This window comes from Panicum virgatum, chromosome 9N (genome assembly GCF_016808335.1).
Source record: "Panicum virgatum strain AP13 chromosome 9N, P.virgatum_v5, whole genome shotgun sequence".
NCBI lineage: Eukaryota > Viridiplantae > Streptophyta > Magnoliopsida > Poales > Poaceae > Panicum > Panicum virgatum.
In genome coordinates, this window is record NC_053153.1 from 60,289,954 (window position 1) to 60,316,822 (window position 26,869).

Consider the following 26,869-nt stretch of genomic DNA (forward strand, 5'->3'; position numbering starts at 1 on the left):
ATTTTGGATTAATGTTTGTTTTTTATCATTTTTAGAGGTTCTCCCACACGAAGCATATCAATCTGTGCCAAGTACTCCAAAAGAGCATGGGAGTACATCCTCACCTGCAGGCACTACTGGCCCATCGACGCCGCCCGCGAGTACCCGTCGTCGATGCATCAACCTCGCCGCCGACTTTGGGCAACGCCCACCCGGAGGTAAAAGTCAAACGAACCACGACGTGTCAACGGTAACAGTAACCAAGTATTCTCGTTTAAAAATTTTCAGACATATTACTAATATGCTAATTAGAGCTCTTTTATAATAATAGTAAAGAATCAATAGGTACTTTCATGTACTAACTTTTTTTTAGCCGTTGATCTATGAAAGTATTTGTAAACATTAAAGTAAATTAATATTCGATCCCACTTTTGGTACTTGGTCCCATATTTTAAAAATATCAGTTACTTTATCCTAGATACTTCTAAGTAATTTCTACCTTTACCACCATAGGATTTTATCCTATTTTTTCCAATCATTGTAAAATTTCCTAATTAACTGTTGTAATTGAAGACCGCGCTATTTATTTGGTTTCCTAGATCCTCAATAAATGCAAATGCATTTGAACCAAAAAAATAACATCTACTTAAACATTTGATTGGATCCATACCCTTGCCAAAGCAATTCTTTTTTAGTATTTAATATTGCTTTAATTAGATGGACTTCACTACAATCTAAATAAACAGTCTTTGTGGGATAATTTAAAGGCTAAAAGAAAATTCTTTGCGAGACAGAGGAAGTAAACAACAAGATTTCCCAGATTAAATAGATATGTTATTGTTTGACGCCTCAGCGAAAACCAAATCAGTTTTCGCATGTGCAGTTACTCTATAGATACCAATCAACGTACTGAATTTCTGGAAGGACTAGGCTCTGACGTACTTCAATGGTCAATCCAGTCCTTGAACAGAAGCATCATGTACAGGGGGACATTCAGAGCGGCAATGACAACTATCGACTGGATGACGCGGAACAGCCGTTGGAGCACCTTCCTTACTTTTGATTTGCTAGGGCGCGCCAACCTCGCTCCATCTTCTGATATCACCTCGGAACCCATCTCGACAAGAATAGATGAATCAGGCTCCAATTGGTGTTTTCCTGCTGTCGCCCTTGCGACAACATTTCCACTGCAATCACATTGGGAAATCACAGTTAAAGACTGATTCAGTTGTGTGAAGTACCTATAAGCATCATCCAAGAAGCACGTACCGTCCTACAGTTCTGGAGTCTGAGCTAGCACTTGAGACTTTTGCAACAGCCTTTTTAACGAGGTGCATGGACCCTTCCGCATCAAAAACCATTTCATATTCACCATCTTCCTCATCATCTTTTTCTTTGGTTCTTGAGAACAGTTCAGCACCTACCGACCTCATGAAGCTTACAAATGCATTCATGTATGGAACAGAGCTCAGACCATTGGTTGGCCAAAAGACTAGCAGAACGAAGGTCACTGCAAACTGGCAGATATACCTGTATAACAACAAAATGTAATTAGTTCCACTGTAAATTGGTCATTAAATAAATAGAATAAGCAGGTGTGTTATAATCATTACCAGATATAGATATGGGTTTGTTTAGGCAGAAAACAGAGGTTTGTCATGACTTCATGTTTCAGATCAGTTGAATTCTGTGACAGCTTGGGCCCAGCAGATAGCAGCATAAATGATGGATAAAGATTTCCTTGCTGCCAACTTATTGTCCCCAGCGTATGCTGCGGCATTAAAGTTCCATTAGACGCAAAACTTGGAATATGTGGTGCCAGAAAGCTGCAATTCTTTTACCTCTGTTACTGGCCCGAAAGGAGTGGAGTGGACGACTGTGCATTGGTCATGGTCATGACCTGAGAGCACAAGGACCTATAGTGGGATTAACCAGATTAAAGGATATGGACAGGATAATATAAATCTCTTCAAACAGCAAAAGAAGCTTACCGGTTTCAATAAGCTTAGCAAAAGGTCAGAAGTTTCTTTAGTTAGATAATTCTGGTAGCTGCAACAAAAAGGTTTCTTATGTCAATCATTATGGTTTTGCCAACATTGCAACAAGTTCTGAAAGTCAATAGTGGCTTTTGAACTGGTATGACCAGAAGTAATTTTACAGAAAACTCATCAGAAAAAAGACTCTGAAAATAATAGATATCACTAATCACATAAGCAATTCTTCTACAGCAAGTAAGATAGGCATGTGGAGCCCAAAACTATCAAACCAACGATCATAATTTTCCAAGTAGAGTGTGAACTTGAAAGTAAAAAAAAAAACAGTAGAGTGTGAGGAAGGACATACGTGATTCCTTGGTCTAAGGCAGCATAGGATACCCTCTGCAACAGAATAAAACAATCAGAAAACTGTTCATGTGGTTACTCAATTGCTTGTCACAAATTTCATAGTATTATATACAAAATCTGGAGCAATGTGCTACATATGAAAAATAAGATTTATTTCAGCAATTATAATGTGCATGGTACGATGTAAGCCTTATGGCCAAAAAGGGCATATTCTAGGAATTTCTCTTAACAGACAGAATAAGCACATTTAGCGGGAACAAGATAATACCTGATTTATAACAGGTGAAGAACGATGTGGGCCACAAGGAGTGTTATCAGGTCGGTAGAGTGGAATATGTGTTAGTAGAACCTTTGGGTTCGATGTGTTACCTTAAAGAAAAGAAATAATAGTCAAGAGGGAGAAGAAGAAATAGCAATTGTAGATAGTGTGTAACATCTATAATACCATACCTGGGGATAGAGTTTTAATGAACTCCCAAGAGGAGGACCTTTCTTTGCTCTTTTTAGCTCCTGCTAACAAAATAGTAACAGTTCATTAGCTATAGAAACCAGAAGCATCAGAGGGAAACAGTGAACAGAGATCATTAGTCATGAAGAAATAACCATACATATAGATTCTAAAGTATGAATGTTTATGAGTAGTGTGGATTTCCTTAATTCTCTATTTCATAGGTGGAGTAGGATAAACATACCATCAAGTGTTTGAGCATCAATGACAACAAAGTCAACCTTTCCAGCAGAAAATTGGTAGTTTCTTGATCCAAATTCTTTTTCATACCGACTAAGCACCTACATGTAAAAAAACAAATATGAATATTTGTCTTCTCGTGAACTCTACACAAATAAAGAAATGGTACAGTGATAACTAGGACTTTTGGTGGATACTGCTGTGCACTAATTTTGTTAAGGTATAGATGATTCCAATTATGGTAGGTCAACTCAAATATGAGAAATGGCTAAACTTCAGATTTAATGAGAACATTTTAAAATATCTAAAACGCCTCTAAGTAATATGGCAAAGCCATGAAGGGCTTGCCAACTAAGAGAAAAAATAGTGTCAGGGTGGTGCAGGGTGTTACAGCTGTTCACAACGATTAGAAACAGAGGCACTACTTGCAGCAATTAAAGCAATACTCTAGGCACAAAACATGTTGCAAACTTCAGTTCTGGATCTCCTGTCCTTGATGAGAAGTATAAATTCGTGTAAGGGACGTCACCAAGAGTTGGAGCAACAGGGACGAGTCCAGAAGTATGTTAGCCCCAAAGATGAGAAGAAATTAATTAGAATCTTAATCACAAAGGCAGCCTAGTTTTGTCTAGAGGTGTATGCCTGCTAAAATACCTTTTATAAAATAGTAACATGAGATTAAAGAAAGCAGTAAATTGATAGGTCGGGAAAAAAATACAACTGTAGTTAATCACCTCAGGATGAGCAGAAAAAAATGCTGAATAACCAATATCATGATTTCCGGACAGGTAGAAGATTGGGATATGCGGCTTTCTTCTCTGTTCATTCATGCTGAATATATGCTTAAATCGAAACAATGATTCATGCCACCTAAAAGGTTTGGAATACATATTAGGGTGTAAAATACTATGTGAAATGTAGAATGATTTGATCATTCTGGGAGGAATATGCTTGAAGTAACAAACCATACATTGCTGCAAAAACTAATGAAGAAAAATAACAAAACAAATAGAAAGACTATGAAGTATCAACAAGGTCATTACATGGAGAGAACATTATATCGCGCAAAAAAAGTAATTCAGGGAGCTTTGAGCAATTGACAAATGAGCAGGTGGACAAAACAGAATGAGGACGGAGACAAAAAAGAGCAAAATTTCTGGGGTTTATTCGAGAAGAAGCAAGGCTGCTAAAAGCAGAATGCACAATCAGTACTGCTACTTGACAATATTTTTTTCTCAAATGTTACAATATGATAGAATGGTTCCTACCATGAAGATGACGACACATTATTCATTATACGAGTTCAAGTCAATTGTTGGGTTAACCTCATGACACATCAGTAAACATGGTTATTAGTGTTTTGGGTTTTCCAATGCATAAGAATGTTGTTGCTTAAATACTACCTATACCTGCGAAGTGTGCATAGGAAGTTAATAACACATCTAGTTCCGGCTAAGAGTCAAATAGGTTATGTATATACATTATGCACTATAATTGATTGTAAGCACTATATATTCCAGTTAAATCACTTTAAATTGTATCATCATCTTTTCAAGCATGCACTATAGTTACAAACTTCATAGTACAACTTAGTATTAGGTATAATGTCGACAAGTGAACTTCTTGTAACAATTGAAAGGTGAATTAGAATTCAGTATCCGTGCCTTACTCTTCATTGGACATGTATGGGCCTCCATCGAAGTGATCACCAAGAAATAAGACCATGTCAGGATCAAATGGCAGTATGGCAGACTGAAAGGACCTTCTCATGTTCAAATCTGTGTAAAACTCAGCAGCTTGGAGAGCAATTGAGCTTGAAGGAAGACCAAGGGAGGTGCTGTCCATAAGCTGCAAAGGTAAACCTTTTTCACGAAAGCAATACACATTCAAACAACTTTTGTGTACTACTACTACTAAGTTAACAGCACAATTGCATGAAACTGTGGAAGTACCTGTGGATCAGCAACAACAGCAATCTTCACATGGTTATTCTGTTCAAGAGAAGTTCAAGGGAGAAATATGATTGTAAGATAACAATGACATTTCACAAAATTGGTACTTGCTGGTTGAATGAAATTTAGTTTTAAGGAAGTAATATGGCCATGAGATAACAAAGATTTCATGCAAAATTTCTGAATGATAACAAAAATGAAAACGTCATCCCCAGCCCCTCGACTACTGCGTATCCAAAGAATTGTTAAGGATTAGCGATAAAGAATGGTGGAGATGGAATGCATCCCAAATGAAAAATTACATTATGATTATGCCTTATCAAATTTAACAGGCTGGTAAAATCTCATTATTGCACAGGCTCGATAGGGGCGATTGTTGGCACTCCCTCACCACACTCACTCACTCTTGCAGGTGGAGAAGAAGAAGGGGAGAGGAAGAAGAAGCTCAGGAAGAGCACACACGGCAGTGGAGCTGCTTGAACCACTGAGCTGCAGCTACTCTCTCCTTTATACACAACCAAGTCAAGGTGAGTCATTTACAAGGTATGGCCTTACAGTGCTTTGCAGCTTCTAACACTACTTGCTACTGCTGCTGCTACTACTTGCTACTGCTGCCATGCTGCTACTAGCAGCTGCAACTATGCTCACTAGTCTTTGCCGCCCAAAATCAAGTGGCAAGCCACGGCAGGTCAAAGAGGTAGAGCTACTACTACTATAAAGAAAGAGAGCAAGCTAGAGCATGGTGATTATCTAACAAATCTTCCCCTAATCGCATTGCTCTTGCTTGATTTCCTCAACTCCAATCTTGGTCCTCAACTCTGTGAGTCGAACGCGCCCAAGTGGCTTGGTGAGGATGTCACCGAGCTGTCGAGCAGTCTCGACATGCTCGAGCTTGATCTGTCCACCATCGACGCAGTCACGGATGTAGTGGAACTTGGTGTCGATGTGCTTGCTCCGGTCGTGGTGGACGGGGTTCTTGGCAAGGGCAATGGCGGACTGGTTGTCCACCATCAGGACGGGTGCCCGAGCGTCTTCTCCGGTGAGCTCTGCCAGCAGCCTCCCCAGCCAAACTCCCTGGCAACATGCCGTCGCCGCCGCAATGTACTCTGCCTCGCAAGTGCTTAGCGCGACGACCTTCTGCTTCGTCGATTGCCAGGAGATCGGGCACGCTCCAAGGAAGAAGAGCACGCCAGTCGTGCTCCGCCGTCCATCAACGTCGCCCGCCATGTCGCTGTCGCTGAAACCGATCAGCTCCAGCTCTCCCCTGCTCCTCCTTGGGTAGATGAGCCCGTAGCCGCGCGTCCCCGCCACATAGCGGAGCAGATGCTTGACCGCGGCGAGGTGATCCTCCCGCGGTTCCGCCATGAACCGGCTCACGTACCCCACGGCGAACCCAATGTCCGGCCGCGTGTGTGTGAGGTAGCGTAGCCCGCCGACGATGCTCCGGTAGCTCGTGGCGTCCACCAAGGGGGCAGTGCTGTCCTTTGACAGCTTGATCTTCTCCTCCATGGGCGTCTGGCACGCCCTGCACTCGCCCATCCCGCTCCGCTCCAGCAGCTTCTCGGCGTAGGAGCTCTGGCGGAGCGTGATGGCGTCCCTCCCCTGCTCCACCTCGATCCCGAGATAGTAGGTGAGCAGGCCGAGGTCAGACATGCGGAACATCGCCTTCATCTTCTTCTTGAACGCATCGATGTCACGCTGCTCTGTGCCGGTGACGATGAGGTCGTCGACGTACACGCCGACGATTACCAGTCCGCCCTTCGACCGGTGCGTGTAGAGGGCGTGCTCGGTGGCGCACTTGGTGTAGCCGAGCGTGGTGAGGCTGGCGTCGAGCTTGATGTTCCATGCGCGCGGCGCCTGACGCAGCCCGTACAAGGCCTTGCGCAGGCGGAGCACCCTGTGCTCCTCGCCGGCGACGACAAATCCCGGCGGCTGCTGCACGTACACTTCCTCAGCGAGTTCCCCGTTGAGGAACGCCGATTTCACGTCCAGATGATGGACCTCCCAGCTCCTTGACGCCGCCAGCGCCAGTAGTAGGCGCACAGACTCCATGCGCGCCACCGGCGCAAAGACTTCTTCGAAGTCGATGCCCTCGCGCTGCACGAATCCTTTGGCCACGAGCCGCGCCTTGTGCCGCACCACCTCGCCGCGCTCGTTCTTCTTCACCTTGAACACCCACTTCAATCCGATCGGCCGGCATCCGATCGGCGGGTTCACAAGTTCCCACGTGTGGTTCTCCTCCACCGCCGCCATCTCCTCCAGCATCGCCACCCGCCAGCAAGCCTCCTGCTCTGCTGCGGCGAAGCTCGGTGGCTCCTCTGCGCTGCCCAGGTGCAGCTCGAGATCGTCCAGCACCCGGGCCGCCTGCCCTGGTGGACTGGAATCACCGACGAGATCATCCACCGCGCGGAACCGGAGCGGCTCGCCGGAGTACTCCGCATCGACGTTCGAGGAGGCGCTCGGAGGAGGCGTGACGTAGTGGATCGGCGATGCTGAGCCTGGTGATGGTGCCGCAGGTGTGGCCGGCGACCCCGCAGGCAAATGCGGAGCCGGTTCCGCTTCCCCTGTTTCCGAAACAGGGGAGGCTGGAGCAGGGGAGCCGCCGCCTGGGCTCGTTGCCGCCGCACCTGAAGCAGGGGAGCCAACTCCTGGGCTCGCCGCTGCTTCCCCGTCGGCGTCCTCCCCGTCCTGGACCTCCACGTGCTCGATGATGAAGTCCCTCCAGGCTCCGCGCACTGCTTCCCCATCACCTTGCTCCTCCTCCCAACTCCAACACGCCGCCTCATCAAAAACCACGTCGCGGGACACCACCACGCGCCGTGCCTGCGGATCGTAGAGCCGGTACGCCTTGCTACCGCGCTCGTAACCCAGGAACACCATCGGGCTGCTCCGATCCTCCAACTTGGGGAGGTTTGGCTTCGTCTTCTTCACATGCCCGATGCAGCCGAATGTCCTGAGGAAGGACACGTCCGGCTTCCTCCCGTGCCATGCCTCGAACGGCGTCATGCCGTCCAAGCTCTTGGTGGGCGCGCGGTTCAGAATGAACACCGCCGTGCTCACCGCCTCGCCCCAGAACGCCGCCGGCATCCTCTTGGCCTTGAGCATGCTCCTCGCCATGCCGACGACCGTCTGGTTCCTCCTTTCCACGACGCCGTTCTGCTGCGGCGAGTACGGCGCCGTGAGATGGCGTTCCACGCCTTGTCCGGCGCAGTAGAGCCCGAACTCGATCGAAGTGAACTCGCCGCCGCGATCCGTCCGCAGCACGCGCAGCTTCTTCCCCGATTCTGTCTCCACCCGCGCCTGGAACTCCTTGATCGCCGCCGGCGCCTCATCCTTGCTTGACAGGAGGTGCAGCCACATGTAGCGGCTGCAGTCGTCCACCAGAAGCAGGAAGTAGCGCCGCCCGCCGTGCGTTGCTGGCGTGATTGGCCCGCAGAGGTCGCCGTGGACGAGCTCGAGGATGTCGCCGGCGCGGTAGCTCGCCTTCTTGGGGAAAGGCAGCCTCCTCTGCTTCCCAGCGAGGCAGCTGTCGCAGAGCTCGCCCGCGTGCTCGATCAGCGGCAGCCCTCTCACCATGCCTCGCCTCGCCATCCTGGCCAGAGCGTCAAAGCTCAGGTGGCCGTAGCGCGCGTGCCAGCGCCATGCGTCGTCGTCGCAGCGTGCCGCCAAGCACACCGGGCGCGCAATGCGCAGCGCCAGGGTGTAGAGGCGGTTCTTGCTCCGCGCGACCTTGGCGAGTAGCTTCCGCTCGCGATCTCTGATCCGGAGCACGCCTCCGTCAATCAGCACCTGGCAGCCTCGCTCGTCGAGCTGGCCAATGCTGATGATGTTGCTCCGGAGCTTGGGGATGAAGTACACGTTCGTGAGCGCCTTGTGCTCGCCGTCCTTGCACTGGAACACGACCGTGCCGCGCCCCTGAATGCCAACGCCGGAGTTGTCCCCGAACTTCACGGTGCCGACGACTTCGGTGTCGAGCTCGGAGAAGGCCGCGCGGTTGCCGGTCATGTGGTTGCTCGCGCCGGTGTCGAGGTACCACTGCTCCTCCGCCTCCTCTTCCGCCCGCCCGAGGTTGACCCGCGCGCGCGGTTCGTCGAGCTCGACGTGCCCGCCGCGGTCCTCTGCCTCGGTGTTGATGGCGCAGACCTGCGCCATGAGCAGCGCAGGCTCTTCCTCGTCATCCTGGGCGAGATGCGCCCTCTCCTGGCGCCTTGGCTCCTTGCAATTTCGGGCCCAGTGCCCGATTTTGCCGCAATTGTGGCACCGATCCTTGTCGGCGGCGCGATTGCCGCCGTCCTTGTCGGTCCCCTCAGCCTTCCGCCGCGGTTTGCCGCGCCGCCTGCCGCGCGCACCGCTTCCGCCACCTCCGCGCGAAACAAAGGAGCCCTCCCCCTGCTTCCTCTCGCGCAGGCGCGCCGCCCACTGCTCCTCCGTGAGCAGTAGCTGGCCGCCGGCGGTCGTGCGGGCGGTTGCCTCCGCGCGATCTTCAACCGCCTTGAGCCGCCCGGTCACCTCCTCGATTGTGAGCGTGCTCATGTCGAGCAGCGTCTCAATCGAGAGCGCAATCTGCGCGAATCGCGGCGGCACGACGCGGAGATACTTCGCCACCGCCTCCTCCTCGCCGATGGCGACGCCGACCTGCGCTAGCTGGCTCACCAGTGAGGTGAGCCGCAGCGCGAAGTCCTCGATGGCCTCTCCATCGCGGAACGCGATTGCCTCGTACTCCCGCCTGAGCTGCTGCGCCTTCGCCTTGCGCACGCGGTCGCCTCCCAGCCGCATCGTCTCCAAACTCTCCCAGGCCTCCTTTGCGGAGTCCTTGGCGCCGAGCGGGACGACGTACTCTGTTGGCACCGACTTGAGGATGGCCTCCATGGCCGACTGGTCGTCTTCTTCGTCGGTGGTGCCCGTTGTCACCGCCGCCCACAGGCGCCTTGCCTTGAGCATCACCTTCATCAGCACCACCCACTCGGCGTAGTTCGTGCGGGTGAGCATGGGATACTGCGCGTTGCCGGCTTCCCGCACCGTCTTCTTCACGACGTACGTCGTCTGCCGACCACGCCGCTCCGGGGAACGCCCGCGCCCACGCTCACGATCCAGGGAAGTCATGGCCACCAAGCTCGAACACTCAAGCTCTGAATACCACTTGTTGGCACTCCCTCACCACACTCACTCACTCTTGCAGGTGGAGAAGAAGAAGGGGAGAGGAAGAAGAAGCTCAGGAAGAGCACACACGGCAGTGGAGCTGCTTGAACCACTGAGCTGCAGCTACTCTCTCCTTTATACACAACCAAGTCAAGGTGAGTCATTTACAAGGTATGGCCTTACAGTGCTTTGCAGCTTCTAACACTACTTGCTACTGCTGCTGCTACTACTTGCTACTGCTGCCATGCTGCTACTAGCAGCTGCAACTATGCTCACTAGTCTTTGCCGCCCAAAATCAAGTGGCAAGCCACGGCAGGTCAAAGAGGTAGAGCTACTACTACTATAAAGAAAGAGAGCAAGCTAGAGCATGGTGATTATCTAACAGCGATGCCTAAGCAGAGGATGACAGCTCTACGAAACCCTAGCTTAAACGACGCGGTGCTAATTTTTGGATCCAGATAACAATTCGAAATCCTAAGTAAACCCGCAGCTAGAACCGCCGAAATCAGCGGCGTCTCACGTTACTCACCGGCGGCGAGGATGATGGCGACGGCGAGGGCCACGAGCACGCGACGTAGGAGGCCCAGTAGGCGCCCATCTCGCCGTAGAGCACCGTGGCCGCCCACGCCGCGCACAGCAGCAGCGTCAGCCGCGTGGCGCTCTGCATCTCCACCCCACCCACCCCAATCTCACCGCTCCGCTGGCGGGGCAGATGGCCGGTGCGGGGCGGCGGCGGGATCCCGTCCTCGCGCGTTGGACTGGGGTTCCGCTGGAGGGAGGAATTGAACGCAAGCAAAGCGCCGGCGGAGTGAGATCTACTGGTCCAATCCGGCGGAGTCGTGGTGGAGAGTTCAGAGTCGAGTCGGCGGCCAGCGCCGGAACCGAGGCGAGGCTCGAGACCACCGTCCACGTGCACGATCAGATAGATTTTCAGATCCAGGCCGTTCCTCTTCCAATAGCAGATTATAACACTGACAAGGTGGTAAAAATGGATTGGCTTTTTGTTTAGTTCCCTTCAAAATTCCAAAACTTTATAAGATTCCACATCACATCAAATTTTCAAACACATGCATGAAGTATTAAATGTAGCTAAACAAAATAACTAATTACACAGCTTGTCTATAATTTGTGAGACGAATCTTTTGAACCTAGTTAGCCTATGGCAGGACAATAATTACCAAATAAAAACGAAAGTGCTATAGTACTTTACAGCTTCCCTTTTACGCATCTAAACAAGGTGTAAAAGAACAGTTAAACCCTCCACTCGCGTGGGCGCATAGAAGTTTTCTTCGGAGACTCGCAAAAAGGTGGGATTGTCATAATTTTTGCTCAAAATTTCATCATGATACTTGCTTGAACCTCTTTTCAAATCTTTCTGAAACTGAAAATTCAAAGCATTATTATTTTGGCATGATATCAAAAGAGAACTCCATCCATCAGTCATCTTGACTTTTCTAATATACATATATATCTATCTATGCACCTTAAAAATGCTAAAATAACTACTACCTCCGTCCTCAAAAAATAAGTAATTCTAGAATTCAAATTTTGTCTATAAAAATATGTCATCTTATCCTATTTAGTCTGTGCTCATGCGTATGTAAGAATTAAATAGTATTAAATATGATCAATAAATAGAGACAAGCAAAGTCATTTTATCACTTTTTTAATCTGTCCTAAAATTTCTAAAGTGACTTGTTTTTAGGACGAAGGGAGTAATAATTTGGGATGAATGGAGTGGCTTTCAAGAAAAATTTACACATGTTTTTTTTTGTTTCTGAAGTCTAAACTATTGCCAAGCAAATGTTTCAATAATTAGCGTATGTTTTGCCTACGAGAGTAATCTGGCTAGCAGGCTCTCTCCACCTTCACTACTGACTTGGAGCTCTCATCCGGACCGCAGAGAAAATCAAGGATGAATATGGGTCATCCGAACCGCAGAGAGACGGGAAATTCGAGGATCAATATAGATCGTATGCAAGTTTTATAGAAGTTTCATGTGCATTAAAATACAGTGACATGTAAACATTTGTAATGACATGACAAGGTAATTATGAAGAAAGAAAGTGGAGTTTCATCAGGATGAAATTGTGTATACAATATTTCCAATGGCTATAAAACTTGTTGAAACTTGCATTGGGGGCTCTAGAGTTGCATTTCATACAATTGCACCAAATCACATATGCCTCATAATTAAATGCTATAACTAGTCTATGAAATCTTGAAATGAAACTTTACATTGGAGAACCTTGCTTTATTCGTGAATTCAAATGTATTTAGATGATTTGTGAATTCAAATGTATTTAGATGATATCATACTCTATGAAATCATGCAATGAAATCCTACACTAGAAATAGCCTAACGGATGGGTTTTTGTTAGTGTGTTCATTGATTGCCATGCAGGGCCAGCGGCAATTTAAAAACACAAATTTTGACATGGACACCACGTATTTGAGGTAGGCAGATCACAGAATACAGGCGCTTGGACCTTAGTCCCTCGAACAAGTTTAGGATTCATGCATTTTACTCAGAATACATCATCTAAAAAAACTTGACCTGCGGGGGGTAAGACCGCCCCCACGGCATTTTTTGAGAGGTAGAATGACCTTCTCACAGCAGGCCAAGAAAACCCCCCGAACCCCTGCCCCACCCGTACATGGGAGTCCGTCGCCTTGTGAGTTAGGCCGGACCTCAAACCATACTTCGGAAATGGGAACAAGCGAGGGGATTTTTTTACCCCACGGACCGGAAATTCGCTCCACACGGGAATCGAACCCCGACCGCGGGGGTGCCACTGGACGCCCTCGACCAACCGAGCTAGCGACCTTAGGCAGAATACATCATCTAAGCAAAGATAGTTTGAGCAGAAGCCTGGCTGTGTCCGTAAACTGTGTCAAGTAGCTGCCTGCCGCATCGTGATTTCAGACAGCTTCATTCCTAACCGTGTAAATACTAGCACATTGATGGTACAAAAACGTAAGCTATATTTGGCAAGAAAACGTAAAGATGAGTTGTAGGGACTAGATATATGATCAGGCCGTTTCTCATTTCATAAGTCATACTCAAGGTCTCTCTGAGCTCAGAAGTCAACAAAGATGGTTCGCATCACCAGTGTCACTGCACGCCTCAACCATCCTGCTCTTCAAAGTATGCTGTTATGGCTTTCAGCTGTCCATTAAGGAAATTCTTCTCGACCTGTGCAGAGAAAGAAAGAGACAGATCATTGTGACATGTTTTGGAAAAGTCAGCTTGGCACAAAAACAGAAAGGACTTACCTCGACCGCCCACGGGGGATCGACTGACAATGAAATGTCAGCCAATTGGTTCAGGTCAACGTTGCGAGGAAGAAACATCACTACCCTTGACGCTATCATAGTACCAAGTTTAAAGAGGGAGTACCTGGAGAGTTCACGGATGATATAGTCCATCAAAGAAAAAAATAAGTTAACATCTGTATGCGAAATGGAAAGAAACTACTCTCTTCAAACTAGAAACAAGGAACTAACCCATCACAAGGCTTAAGCATGCCTTTTATATCATAAACATCGACTTTGGCATAGTCAGGTCCACCCCAAGGAGGCGACATGAAAGCAGTTTCTCCCTACAGGAAACAGTTTGCTTAAGTAGGATAATCAATTAGTCCGATAATGACACCATAAGATATTCAGACTTCCTCCCCTTTATAAGATGCAGCTACAAAGGTGAATATAGAATAAATTATAAATTATAAGATATAGTTTCAAGAAAAAAGACGTTACCTTCAGCTGAGGAGCTATATTGATAAAATCACCTAAAATAAAATCTATGTGGTCATTTACTCCATAAGTGGATGCATTATGATGCGCGCAATCAATCCTTTGTGGATCAATATCAACTGCAATAACATGCTTGCACCTGGAAAAAGGATTTGATATCGTTAATGTGGAAGAATAAGTTTATTACTGCAGAAGAAACATTGATAGCATAAAAGAAAATCTACAATAGAGTAATAGTCTAGTTCTACTCAATTGGCATGATGATCATGCTCAAAATATCCACAATAAGACCTCCATTGTTAACTAATAGTCTATTCATCTAAAAAATGTGTTAAGTATCAGTAAAACTAGGAAGATATCCGTGACATATAACCAAGTGGCAAAAGCGTTCCTATGCAATAGAGTATTGAAGCTAATAATATAATTAACCATCACAAGACTTGATAGGATAGCAGTGACGCACTTTGCGGCAAACTGGATCGCATTTCCGCCAACTCCTGTGAAACAATCAATCGTTACCCCCGCACCAACACGAGATGCATGATGCTTTGCAATCGGCTCTGGCGTGACTGAAAACCACCCTTCTTCATCCATCTTTATACCACTATCAAAAAGAGAGAAAAGTGAGTACCGCTGAGTCCAGTACTTGATGATATCATTGGAGATGTTCCCTGCCGTGTCTGAGCATGAAAGATCTGTAGAACAATTAAAGTGGTTATTCACAAAGATGTAGAAGGAGCACATAAAAGGAAAAAAATATTACTCAAGTCTCACTAAGCAATAGTGTTAGAGTATATTAGCCAACTCCGGATATGGTTAGCTTAGGATTGTTTGTAATCCCGGGATAACCTTCCTTACCTCTAGAAGAGGCTACTTGCCCTCCAAGTCATGTACTCCTATATATACCGCCCAAGGGGCTCAATGCAACATCGACCGCATTATACACATCCTACTTTCCAACATGGCATCAAATGCCTAGGTTACGAGATCCTAACCCTAGCCGCGCCGCCGCTTCCGCTGCACCCGCGCGCAGCCCCCGGGGAGATCGATCTCCACCGGGGGGCAACGCCCTCGTAGGATGTGTGGTGGATCCCTCTGATCCGCCGCGCCGTCATCGTCAAGTAGCAGCAGGGGACCTACCTCCCCATGGTCGATTGGATCTCCTCATGCTGCCTCTACCGTCCTCGTCGCCCCCCTCCCTCGCATCTGGCCCAGCACCGCCCCTCTCCCCCTGCGCCGCCACCACCGTTGCCTTGGGCGCGAGCGCGCTGCAGCTGGAGGAAGCACGGGGGGCGCTGAGCTACCACGCCATCGGGGGTACTGCGGTTGGGCCAGTCGCCGCGCCGCAGACGTCGTCGCCGGCGCCACGTCGAGGTCCATCGCTGACGGTCGCATCGGGACTCCTCGCCGCCCGTCGTCGCGCCGCTCCACCGCCGTCGCCGGCGGACTGCAGCGCCATGGGGGCTCCGCCCTTCCCCGCCGGCTCTCTCTCCTCCGACCGCCGGTCTCCCGTGCGGCAGGAGCAGAGGCGCCGCTCGAACCCGCACCCGGCGCCGTCGACCTCACCTCGTCGGGCCTCTCGCCTCCTCTCCTTTTTCTGCCCGTGGTTGACCACGATTGGGAAAGGATAAGGGAGGGGAGGGACATTTGCTAGGTGCACCCGAGCTTGTACCCGCGGTTCTCCAGTTGCTGCTATGTTTTCCTTTTCCGATCTAAGATCGGTTTGCGTCGCCCTGCCGTTCGTCGCCGTTCGTCACCGACACTCCCGAAGGACGAGGTTGTTGTTGCGCCCTCCAGGCTACAGTGATGACGTTCGTGATCAAGCCACCCTACTGGTGTCATCGCCTTTTCAGGCGGTGGCACTACTCGCCGCCGGTCTTCGTCAAGCAGGCATTCGATCCACCTCCGCGCCTCCTGCCGTTCTCGCACGGACATCGCCGCCGATGTTCCTGAAGGAAGACGTCGTCGCCACCCTTGATCTGAGCACGACACTTGCTGCAACCTGCACCGTCGCCACCCCTGTTCTGAGCGTGACCTAAGTCGCAAACCGCGCCGTCTACCATCGTCATCCGCCGCACCGTCCTGCTGCTGTCTTCGACAAGAAGCTGCTGAGTTTGTGTACTCGAGCACCTCGACGACGCTTCGACCCGCGCCCCCTCCACGGCTTCGACCACGTCCACCTCGACTTCGGCTACTACGGCACTAAATGGCTATCATCTGCATGAGTCTCCAGTCAAAGCTTTCGCACCGGCGTTCCGACTGCAGGGGGGATACGTCTCCATTGTTCTCCAGTCTGACCGTTCGTGTTGCTACCGCTACGACTGCGGGGGGATGTTAGAGTATATTAGGCAACTCCGGATATGGTTAGTTTAGGATTGTTTGTAATCCCGGGATAACCTTCCTTATCTCTAGGAGAGGCTATTTACCCTCCAAGCCATGTACTCCTATATATACCGTCCAAGGGGTTCAATGCAATATATCGACCGCATTATACGCATCCTACTTTCCAACAAATAGCTACCAAGCTAATTTTCTAGAACACCTAGTTACCTAGACAAAAGTAGGCAATACGTAGCAGTCAACACAGTTGCATTTGCGCAAATAAAGCTAGAAACTATTGTGTAAAAGTAGAACCTAAAATTGTAACAGGAACAAACAACTAGAAAGCAGATGCTGAACGTTATCGTCTTACACGACTGAGATCTCCTTACTCTCTTTTTCTTTTTGGTACTAACAACTTCCTGGCCCATCTCTAACACATCAGTCATTGAATCATTGTGCTTATTCTCAGCGTGTTCCCCTTCGTGAATTGTAGTTATCATACTGCATAAAAGAACAAATATTAACAAAAAAAGTACGACAATAACTTGGCAAACACTGTTTAGTATATGATGTAATCTACCTATGATTTATTGGCTCTTCATCAGGAAACTTAGACAAATAGTGTAATTCGCTGCAATGATCTTGTTCCTGTGCATCCAGATTCTTGTCATCAGCAGCCTGATCTGTGATGACGAGATATACAAAAAAAATGCATGATATCACTTAAACAGCAGCAGCAGCAGCAGCAAAGCCTTTAGTCAGAAACAAGGTTGGGTAGGCCAGAAATCACACCCAAATAAGTGTTATAACTCAGACAATGAAAAGGCCAACACATGAGTAAATAAGAGACAAAAGTAACGATAAAATCCTACAAATGATCCCATGAAGCACATTTGTGTTCAGGTATGGACTTGTATTGCACCTACTAGCAAGAATTTGATGGTAAATTGGCAATAATCAGTGTTAAGACACTAACAATTAAGTTTATTGTGATTTTGAACCCAAAATATATACTGCAGGATATGTCCTTCAGCTTTCATACTGCAAAACTTAATGCATCAGCAATCGATGTGACTACCTTATTAAATGTTTACTTTCCATCATCATATGTTCTAAAGTATTTAGAATGTTTTATCATAATATGTACAACTATTCATAATACTAACTTATCCACAAAATGTAGGGTTCTTACTGTTCTCTTGAACTGCTATGCTTGTATACTGAGATCCCAGTTCGACCAGCTCTTTAGTTGCATCTATGCTACAATATGATGCAAAATCCTCCAATCCTTCAGGGGGGTACCATGTAGATTCTTGTGTCTGAATGTTGTAAAAGTAATATCGACTGTAGAATGGATCCCAGACAATCCTCCAACCACCATATTCATAGCAAAAGTTGCTGGCAGAACTTTCAGCATGCTCATCAACAGAAGATGTTTCTGCCAAACTTAGACAAGCTTCTTGGCCAACACCATTATTATCATGAGGTACCGACAAAGTTTCCGCGGATATTTGATCTTCCTTTGTAGACAATCTTTGTTCCTGACAAATGTTAACGCAGGAACGAGCAGATTCACCATCAAGAGAGTCATGCGTCGACATCTCCCCAGACTCGAGCAACACACTGTCAGCAGCTTGATTTTCATGAATAGGATATTCTGCTTTTGCTGTGTTGCCCAAGCTATCAGGAGGCTCACAAGTCCCAAGTTCACATTGATTTTCAGCTTCATAGCCACGAGCTTTTTCAGCAGTGTAGATGGTGCTACAGCCAGACTCTTGTGCTTCAGCATAAGGTCTGCCTTCCTTCAGCATCTTGTCAGTACCATGGCAGGATTCATTGTAACCAATAGCAGTCCCAGATGAATTGCACGAGTTCATGTGCTCCAAAACGGCCACATCACTTTCTCTATCTAAAGTATTGGCGCATATCCTCACAGCATCATCGATTTGAGTGTTTCCTGCTTCACATTGTATTTTTCTTCCTTTTTTCTTTCCCTTGTTGCCTGTGTTCTTGTTCTGTAATGCATAAAGGAATTAAGCAACAGATTAACCAGCAAGGAAATTGTACTTGGTGTTGCATGATGTGAGCACTGACCACTTTACTCGTGCTGAATGAAACAGGAAGCCCTAAAGAACCCATGAGATTGGCCAATTCCAAATCTTCAACCAACGAATGACCTATTGATAAACAGAAACACCATAAAGTGTAAGAAATCAGTTCACATATAAGGGAAAAAGGAGAAATAATATACTGTGTTTTGGTTCCAAATGTTATGTGTCAGCAACACAGGATTTATAGCATAAGGCATGAACAGATGCCACAACAATAGCTTAAAGAACTACTAAGGATTAAACAACTACTCAATTTATCAACACCAGCTTTCCCTCTCTACAGTGATTTCATGGTGATTGGCCTTCAATTTGGTCCACATTATGTCACCAGGAATGTGGAACCATGCCGCATTCCTCATCCTGGGAACTCTGTCCCCAATTCAGGAATGCACTAACAATATCATCCCAGCCTTGTCGAAACCTTTTGCAAGTTGAATACCGCGTTCCTTAGTTGCATCAACCCAGGGAACTTGGTGTGTGATCCCCAACCTTAACACCAATCCCCACCTCCTCCAAGGACCTCACTAGCACTACTAGACCAGGAGGGGATAGTCCTTTAGTAGTACTAAAGGTATATTGTGACTTGAGTTAAAGTTTGGTCCTGGGTAGTTGCATGTTCATAAGAGTACATCTCCTTCCTTTTGTTTTCACCAGCGCTAGTGAAGAAAACAATGAACATAGATCTGAAGTCCATCCAGGAAACATATCAGGCAACAGAAATCAAGCAATTAACAAAACCTATTGATTCAATCATAAAAAAAATTCACAGAGTTCCCTAAAAAGAAGCCTCACTTAATCCAACAAAAAGACAGTGGTCTGGAAGCTAGCAGTATTGATGCATGCCAAGGTTCAGTTTCTCGAGACTCTTCAGGTGACATGAGTTTTTTTTCCTCAATGGGTCTTTTGCACAAAAAAGCAAGGGACGTTGTAATTTCCTCTATATCAAAATTGTGACTAAAGAAGTTAACAGAATGCAATGAAACAGCATCTAACCTTCATCAGTGTCTTTGAACACTTTATTGCGTGGTTTATCTGCATGGAAGTCCTGAAAAGTTGAAGGTTGTCAAATTGCTTTCTAGATCATAAGCCTCATAGGAATCTGGAGGGCACATAACAGAAGTAACAAACTTGACATAGTCTGCCAAGGAGCTAAATCTATTGACCTGTTCACAACAAATGAATTTCTCATGAGACTAAAAATGATTTTGAAATCACTGAAGAACTTTTAAAAGTGTTCCAATAAGACAATGCTGTTGGTCCAGACATGATTTAGTTCACATTTTGACAGGTCGTCCTCTACAAGGGAAGTTGAGGTGTAAAGAAAACCATTATCTGTTTGATCAACCATAAATTGCTATATCAGAATTGAAAAGGGGAGTGCAGTATGCTTAGTTCACCAATCACCACTAAATCCATAATCCATAATTTGGAAAGATACAACCTAATTTCCAAATAGTTGTCCGTAACACAAGCTGCTACAACGTAGTGTGATGTAGCAAGTTTCCATGTCTTCAATCTGATTTCCAGAAAATAGTACTGTAAGAGCACACTTGAAATATGTTATTGTGGTTCTAGCCTGAAAAATTGAATCTGGGTTCAGGTTTATTTCCTGGTAGAACTAGGAGAAATAGTCTTGCACTTACTGGTCCTCTATTATGGATGCAGTGCATACTATTTGCTGTGGTGAACTATTCTCGGGCTATTTCTACATAACAAACCTATCTTTCAAGGGCATGTGGCGTAGAACATTTTGCGCAAATTATTTTTATGGGGGATAATGCACAAGCCACTATTTGAGCGCAATGCTAAAACCACAACAGAAAAGAAATTCCTTGTGCTAAGCTACGCTCTTGGGCAAGCTTGAAATTACGTGACGGATTCTTGCTCCATAATTCAGATTCCAACAAATTAGTAGCTCGACGAATGGCTAGGGGAGATCAGAGACCTCCCCCAACTGAGAAGGCTTAAAGCGTGCTACACCAAAGGGGGAGAGCAGCGCGAAGAGCGTACCGCGGGAGCAGCCTCCGCCGAGCGCCAGTGCTTCTGGCCATCCCTGGCTCCGGCGGCATACGAATCGTCCCTGCAGCGAGGGAGTAGTTAAGAGGAGATGGGGCGGCATCGCGAAAACCCTATGCTACCGGCAGGGGCTTACCAGAGGTGTACTTCGGTGAGGCGGAAGAGACTCCCCAGCTTCTGTATCGCCGGGGAGTCCGCCTTCGGCGCCGGCATCGCAGCAGGGAGCGGCGGCAGGGCTCGAACAGTGCGGGGAAACTGGAGCCTCGAGGGGACGGCGGCTGGGGGCAGTCGGGATCAGTAGTAGAAGGGGTTTTAGCCGTGTCGTTTGCATTTGTGTAGTGTGGTTGGTGGTGTGCTAGTAAATAGTGACATTTTGATTGTTAATTATAGTATTAAATAAAACTAGTTTACAAAATCAACTTCAAAATCCCTGCGCTAGTGACCTAGGAGAATCTAATGAGGCCTTTGACCGCGCGATTAGAGAATAGTTATTGTAACATCACTATAGCAAATCATCGATTAATTACATTCATTAGATTCGTCTTGAAAAATTACACCATCTTTAAAATGATTTTATAAATAGACTTCATTTAGTACACCATGCATGCGAAATTCTTTTATAGAATGGAATAGAATACGGGTGGGAATTGGGATTGGGATACGAATCGGTCAGTGGGAATAGACTTTCACCGTTTCACCAACACAACTAAACACTGGACTTGGAGAAATCGCAAATCAACATTTTTCACCTTCTATTTCAATCTGAGAGCATCTTCAAAAGCTCTTGTATTCTATTACCTAAATTTGAAAATTATACCCCTTTGTAAAGATAGAAAACCATCTAATTCTATGAGGTAGTCCACGAGACTAGATAAAATATGACCCCTGGCTTTCCAGCTAGCTCCAAGTTCCTGCTCATCGGCGTGCGTCGCGCCATGGTACTTGCTCACCCTCATCCTCCTCCTTCGTTTGCCCACGCCTCCGGTGACGACGCTGCTTGCGAAGCACTCTTTGGAGCAGACACGGCCGGCGGCCTCTGTGGTTCCCATGGAGAAGCCGCAGCAGCAACTGACGGTAGCGGTGGACAAGGCGAGGGGCAGCGGCTCTCGCCGGAGAAGGAGGGGCGGTGACAGTGAATCGAGCCCTCCTGCCGGCGAATCGAGCGATTCTGCCGCCGAATCAACCTCCAACATCGATGTACGAGCTCGGCCACGCCTACAGCACATCCGTGCCGAGCTCGGCTCTGCCTCCAGCACCGCCCGCCTCCAACACCTCCGCGTTGAGCTCGGCTCTGCCTCTAGCACTATCAGCGAATGTGACCGGCGGCGGAGCTCCCCATGCGCGGCACAGCGGAGCTCGCGCGCGGTGATGGCTCTGCCAGCACGCCAGGCGGCGGTGCTCCCCAGCGCGGCTCAGCGCTCGCTCGCGAAAGGGGCCGACAGCGGCACTCGCCCACGGCCGCGGTGCTCCCCGGTCTCGAGGTCTTCGCTCTCCCTAGGCACGCGGGAGGGCGCGCGGGAGGAGGAGGGGCCGTGTGAAAAGAGGAGCGCGCGCGACGAGGGAGATGTCGAGCGGAGCCGCACCATAGAGAAGAGAGGCAGATGAAGATATTGTTGGATGGTTTTTTTTTGCCATAGTTTTCTATTTTTACAGATTCAAATAGATTTACCTAATCTCTTGGAAATGCTCAACATGACTTTGAACTCGGGAAAAAATAAACACGAAGATGTAATCATCAGTTTTTGAAGCAAAAAAAAGGAAGTGTTTGCTAAGTATCAGCATTCATACTATGAGAGCAACTACACGTACTGAAATACACTTGATGGTAGGGCCGGGGCAATGAATTTTCTTATGCTTATCTATTTCACTTCGGTAGTGCCGTGGTGGTCGACTGGTCGGTAGAAAATGCTGGATTTCCTCACATATTAATCGAAACTTTAAAAAGGATGAATACGGTGAAGTAAATAGTGCACTTGCGGCAAAAAATTGTTGAGACAATGAAAATTTCCATAAAAATGATTTTCAGAGTAGAGTTTGCATTTTGCAATAATTCAAGACTAGTTGATCGAGAGCAGTAAAAACCCTCTGCATGAGTTACATTCCGTACATAGATAGAATTGGTGTATAATGGATGTATTTGTATGGAGTCTCTCAGCGTGAAATATGAGAGAGTTACAAGACTTGGGATTAAGACGTTGTAAGACATAATAATTCCAACAAACTCTATCTAATCCCTCCCTGAAAGGATCTTGGTGATGCCTAGAGGGGGGTGAATAGGCGAACCTGCAAAACTTGAAAAATTCTTCGTAGAAATTAGTCCTGTCGGAACTTCCGACCCACTGTAGGAAGTTCCGACCCCTATACTACAAATTGAACGCAATTCAAAACTAAATAGGAAACTGTAAAAACTATATGAATCAAAAGTTTACCAATACGTAGTAGAGCACCCTGCAAGAAATCTTGTGCACTAGAACAACTCAAGAAAGTAGATCGGGATCGAAATAAGTTCTAGGTTAACAAGAACTAGTATGAACAAGCAAAGTAATAGACACAAGAAATTGTTCCCGAAGTTCACACCCACAAAGGATGCTACGTCTCCGTTGAGGAGCTCACAAAGAGTCGGGTTGCCCTATAACCCTTATCCTCACCCAATCCACCACTTAGGAGGATTGAGTTCTCACTAGCTCTTGTCCACAAAGGACAGGGTGATACAAACTTCCCAGGGTGCTCACACACGCGATGGCGTTCCGCGGGCGATGCCGAACCATCTAGGAGCAAGCTCCAAGAGTAACAAACGCGAATCACCGGATGGAAATGCTTCTAGCGCCTTGAGAAGAATGTGGCTGCTCACTCTAGGTCAAGGACTCAAGCTCAATCAAAAATCTAGCTCACACCCAAGCCCTTGCTTGGATTCACTCAAAGATTTAGCACTTCTAGGGTTTGGGAGAGTGTTTTGGAAGCTTGAGGATGAGTTGTGTTCGTGGGGAGTCAGCCGCTGATGAAAAAGAGGGTGAAGGGGTATTTATAGCAGCCCCTCAAAAACTAGCCGTTGCTGAAGTTTTATGTGCTTATTGGAACTTCCGACCCATGGTCTGAACTTCCGACCAGTTCAAGTTCACACGGCCGAGAGGGTTTTATCGGAAACTACATGGGACCTCCGAAGGGTGGGTCGGAACTTTCGACCCTAGGTCGGAACTTCCGACCCAAGTATTTTCAGCTGGCCGAGGACCCTTTGTCGGACAATACACAACACTTCCGATGGGGTCGGAACTTCCGACCCCTACTGTATTTTTCATGTTTAGTGCCTGTGCGTGCATCGTGTCAAGAAATGGTTGGATGGTTTCTTTTCTAGACACTATAGCATCTCCAGACCGTAGTTTCGCGTCCCTCTTAATAGTACGGTGCTTCCTATACTCAAATTCAAAAATAGAAATTAATAAAACTCGTCAATGAAGCTCATGCACCGTTTTTTTAGCGAATTTAGCGTCGACACTTGCTCTTTTCAATCTCAATGATTTTACATCCTGCTCATAACTCAATAAGCGCATTAACTCCTTAATTGTGCGTGTCATTATCATCAAAACCCGTGTCATTATCATCAAAACCCACTTAGGGGGTCAAATGCACTTACAATCTCCCCATTTTTGGTGATTGATGACAACACAATTAAGGCTCACAAGACATTCATATAAAATCATTTATCCAAAGCTATAGATGAGCTCCCCCTAAATTCGTGCACGAGTTCAAAAATTTTCAAGAATAGCCTCGTATGCTATTTGCACAAATTTAAGAAACCCACATCTATTTCTTTGAATCTAGTGGGGTGCAAAGTGTCACAATATAACCCGTGATGCATATGACACGATATATCAACCAATAAAGTGAAAATAAGCATTACACCATCACATGAACATCACAAGCATATAAGAGTTCAAACCACACTAGCATAACATAGCATAAATAAGTCTTACAATTCGAAATTGTCACTTGGCACACATCACATAGTCTCAAACATAACACGAATAAAGTCTTACACGTCCAAAAGCCTAGATAGATAAAAGTTCAAGAACGATACAAGATGATGAAATGAGATAAATGATAAGCATGAAGCGCTTGTGACCCTGAGCTCACTCCCCCTTTGGCATCAAGCGCCAAAAAGGAGAGGCCCCGCCAAGGCCACTACTCGTCGTCGTCATCACCATCTCCAGCATCCTCGTCGGTGGGGGTGTCGGCAGTCGGCACGTCCTCCTCATCCTCGCCGTCAGAGCCCACACGGCCTCCAAAATCCTCATCATCAAACGGCAGAGGGCCTCCATACATAGAAGAAAAATCTCACATCTCACCCCATGGGTTGTAGAAGACCGGCGGAGGAGGAAACTCCATAGGATCCCGAACTGGAGAGTGCTCCATGTCATTCTTGGCCATGAGGGCCTTCTGCCTCGTCTCAATCTTGAGGAGCTGCTCATCCATATGCTGCCTATGAGCACGAATCTCCTCAGCATTGTGCTTCCCAATGTTGAATCAAGCAAAGAGTCCACGAGATATGAAGTTGAGCATTCCCTTCTTCTTGCCTGGACCACGAGAAGGGCCACGAGAACTAGAGGGACCGGCCTCTGATGGATCAATAGAAGAGCCTGGTGCCTGAGAGCTGGACTGACCCCTAGTGTTCTAAGGGCGAGCATGAGTCCCAATCTTCAGGAGTCTGTCCACGGTCCCCTTGTTTGGCCTGTAGACAAGATGGTTCTGATCTGCCAAGATGTTGATGCCTGTCACTTCCTTGATCATGTGAAAGATGTATGGAGCATAGTGACAGCCCCTCTTGGGCGAGATGGAGGTGCAAATGATCTCCTCCCACAGAAAGTCAAACACACTGAACTTAGAAGAACCGGGAGTCATCTTGGCCAACAGGTTCCTTGACATGTTCGAGATCCTGTCTGAATTCCCGCCCTTGGGAGAAAGAGTGTACCGGAGAATCTGATTCATGAACTTGTAATATGGAATGAGTCCAGAGGTCTCCCCAAACTTCACCTCACCATAAGCACTATCATACATGTATTGCATTTCTGCATCATCAATGACATTCTCATCATGAATCTTGGGTCTCCCAAGATCAGCATCTGTGACATCCTGGAAAATTCACCAAAATAAATCACTCGCTAAAAATAATTTTCAAAATCTTTTTCATTGCTGAGCTCGAATCGCCTCAAAATCTTTTCCGTCTGAGCACCCAGTGTCCCAACATCTTTCCCGACAATCCCGCCGTCCCGACACCAGTACCAATCGCCGTCCTATTCCCTTTTCCTTTCTCTCGTTCCGCGTGCTCGTCGTCGACCGGCCGAGCGTCGCGGCACGAGCGTGGCCGACCGCCGCCGCGAATCGCGCCAACAGCTCTCTCTCTCTTCCCCCCTCTCTCTTTTCCTTTCTTTTTTTTCCTTTTTTCCTTTTCCCCTTTTCTCCCTCCTTCCCTTTCCTTCTTCTCCCTCCTCCTCCTTTCCTCGCACGCGCTGCACGAGCAGAGCTCGGCGCGCCGGCCCTCCTGCGCTGAGCCCCTCCCTGGGCGCCGCCTCCCCCGCTTGCAGCCGCTGCTCGCCGTCTCGCCCTCTGCGCGCGCCGTACACCCTTGACCGCCTCGCTCCCCGCGCTCACCGGCGAAGCAGAGCCAACCGCGCACACGGCGCCCCGCCGTTGGCCGCTGCCGCTCCACTTGCGCCGCCCCTGCCCCACTCGCGCGTACTCGCTGCACGGCCTCGTCTTCCTGCCATCGCCTCACACGCTACGCGCCACCGCCCAACGTCGCTCAGCACCACCACTGTCGCCACCGCCATTAATGAGCTCCGCCGAGCTCGCCATCCGACGCCACCGCCGTGGCCCCCTCTCCTCCTCCTCGCCCGTCCTATAAATAGGAACCTCCGCGCGCCTCCGCTCCTCCACGAACCCGCCCAACCCCCATGCACCCCCTCCCCGTCCTTGCAGCGCCGCCGCCGCGGCCACCTCCGCCCACCGAGGTAGGATCGGGAATCGAATCCCCGTAGCCCCCTCCCTCTTTTCCCCCTCACCCCAGCCGTCGCTGTGGCCCGGAGCGCCGGGATCGGCGCCGTCGGCGCCCCTGTTCTCCCCCTCCCCTGTTTCGGTCGGGAGGAAGGAGAAGACAGGGCAAAATTGCCCTTAGGCCCCTACCATTTCCTTCTTTTATTTAAGAGTCCCTTCCCTTTTTAACTCTTTTCCATATAACCCCCCCATTCTCTCTATTTAAGAAATGACCCTTCCCATATATAAAATAATTACTCCTAGACCCCTACACCTTTCTAGTTCAGCCTAGATATTTCTAGAAATTACAACTAAGTCCTTTCCTCTTCTTCAATAAGCCCCTCTCTTATTCCTTTTAATGAATAAGCCCTCCCACCATATAAACATAATTTCAAATAGACCCCTGCCCCTTTCCGAAGTAACACAAATATTTTTAGAAATTATAATCAAGTCCTTCCACTCCCAAAAATAATTACAAAGAAGCCCTTGATCCCCCGTTTAACCCCTAACCACTCCTTCGACTCATCATTTCAT

At 47.7% G+C, this 26,869-nt stretch overlaps 2 protein-coding genes and 1 long non-coding RNA gene across 10 annotated transcripts; 1 reads left to right on the forward strand and 2 right to left on the reverse strand.

Annotated features, from left to right (window-relative positions):
- Positions 1-774: 774 nt before the first annotated feature.
- Positions 775-10,998, reverse strand: LOC120688766 (uncharacterized protein C630.12-like). 5 transcript variants are annotated; one of them, XM_039971141.1, is made up of 13 exons: positions 10,633-10,970; positions 4,965-5,003; positions 4,682-4,860; positions 3,747-3,882; positions 3,017-3,113; positions 2,775-2,837; positions 2,593-2,693; positions 2,323-2,357; positions 1,971-2,028; positions 1,821-1,895; positions 1,593-1,750; positions 1,249-1,509; positions 775-1,166 (listed from the first exon to the last, which is right to left on the reverse strand). In XM_039971141.1, the coding sequence occupies exons 1-13, from the start codon at positions 10,768-10,770 to the stop codon at positions 923-925; spliced, it is 1,584 nt and encodes a 527-aa protein (XP_039827075.1). In that variant the 5' UTR covers positions 10,771-10,970; the 3' UTR covers positions 775-922. The 5 variants fall into 5 exon arrangements, with proteins under 5 accessions (XP_039827075.1, XP_039827076.1, XP_039827077.1 ...); XM_039971142.1 differs by having other exon boundaries at positions 780-1,166; positions 2,775-2,834; positions 10,633-10,998; XM_039971143.1 differs by lacking the exon at positions 10,633-10,970 and having other exon boundaries at positions 785-1,166; positions 4,682-4,874; positions 4,965-4,981.
- On the forward strand, positions 5,343-10,450 carry LOC120688769. Its single transcript, XR_005681181.1, has 2 exons — positions 5,343-5,491; positions 10,144-10,450. It is a non-coding gene; the product is annotated as an uncharacterized LOC120688769 (long non-coding RNA).
- Positions 10,999-12,944: 1,946 nt separating the features above from the next.
- On the reverse strand, positions 12,945-20,610 carry LOC120688765. 4 transcript variants are annotated; one of them, XM_039971137.1, is made up of 12 exons: positions 20,445-20,610; positions 20,303-20,372; positions 19,286-19,337; positions 18,276-18,358; positions 17,374-18,196; positions 16,762-16,864; positions 16,552-16,682; positions 14,323-14,554; positions 13,863-13,998; positions 13,611-13,705; positions 13,380-13,503; positions 12,945-13,299 (listed from the first exon to the last, which is right to left on the reverse strand). In XM_039971137.1, exons 1-12 carry the CDS (start codon positions 20,519-20,521, stop codon positions 13,231-13,233), a joined length of 1,995 nt encoding a protein of 664 aa, XP_039827071.1. In that variant the 5' UTR covers positions 20,522-20,610; the 3' UTR covers positions 12,945-13,230. The 4 variants fall into 4 exon arrangements, with proteins under 4 accessions (XP_039827071.1, XP_039827073.1, XP_039827074.1 ...); XM_039971139.1 differs by having other exon boundaries at positions 19,286-19,808; positions 20,445-20,573; XM_039971140.1 differs by having other exon boundaries at positions 19,286-19,455; positions 20,445-20,494.
- Between the last annotated feature and the right edge of the window lie 6,259 nt (positions 20,611-26,869).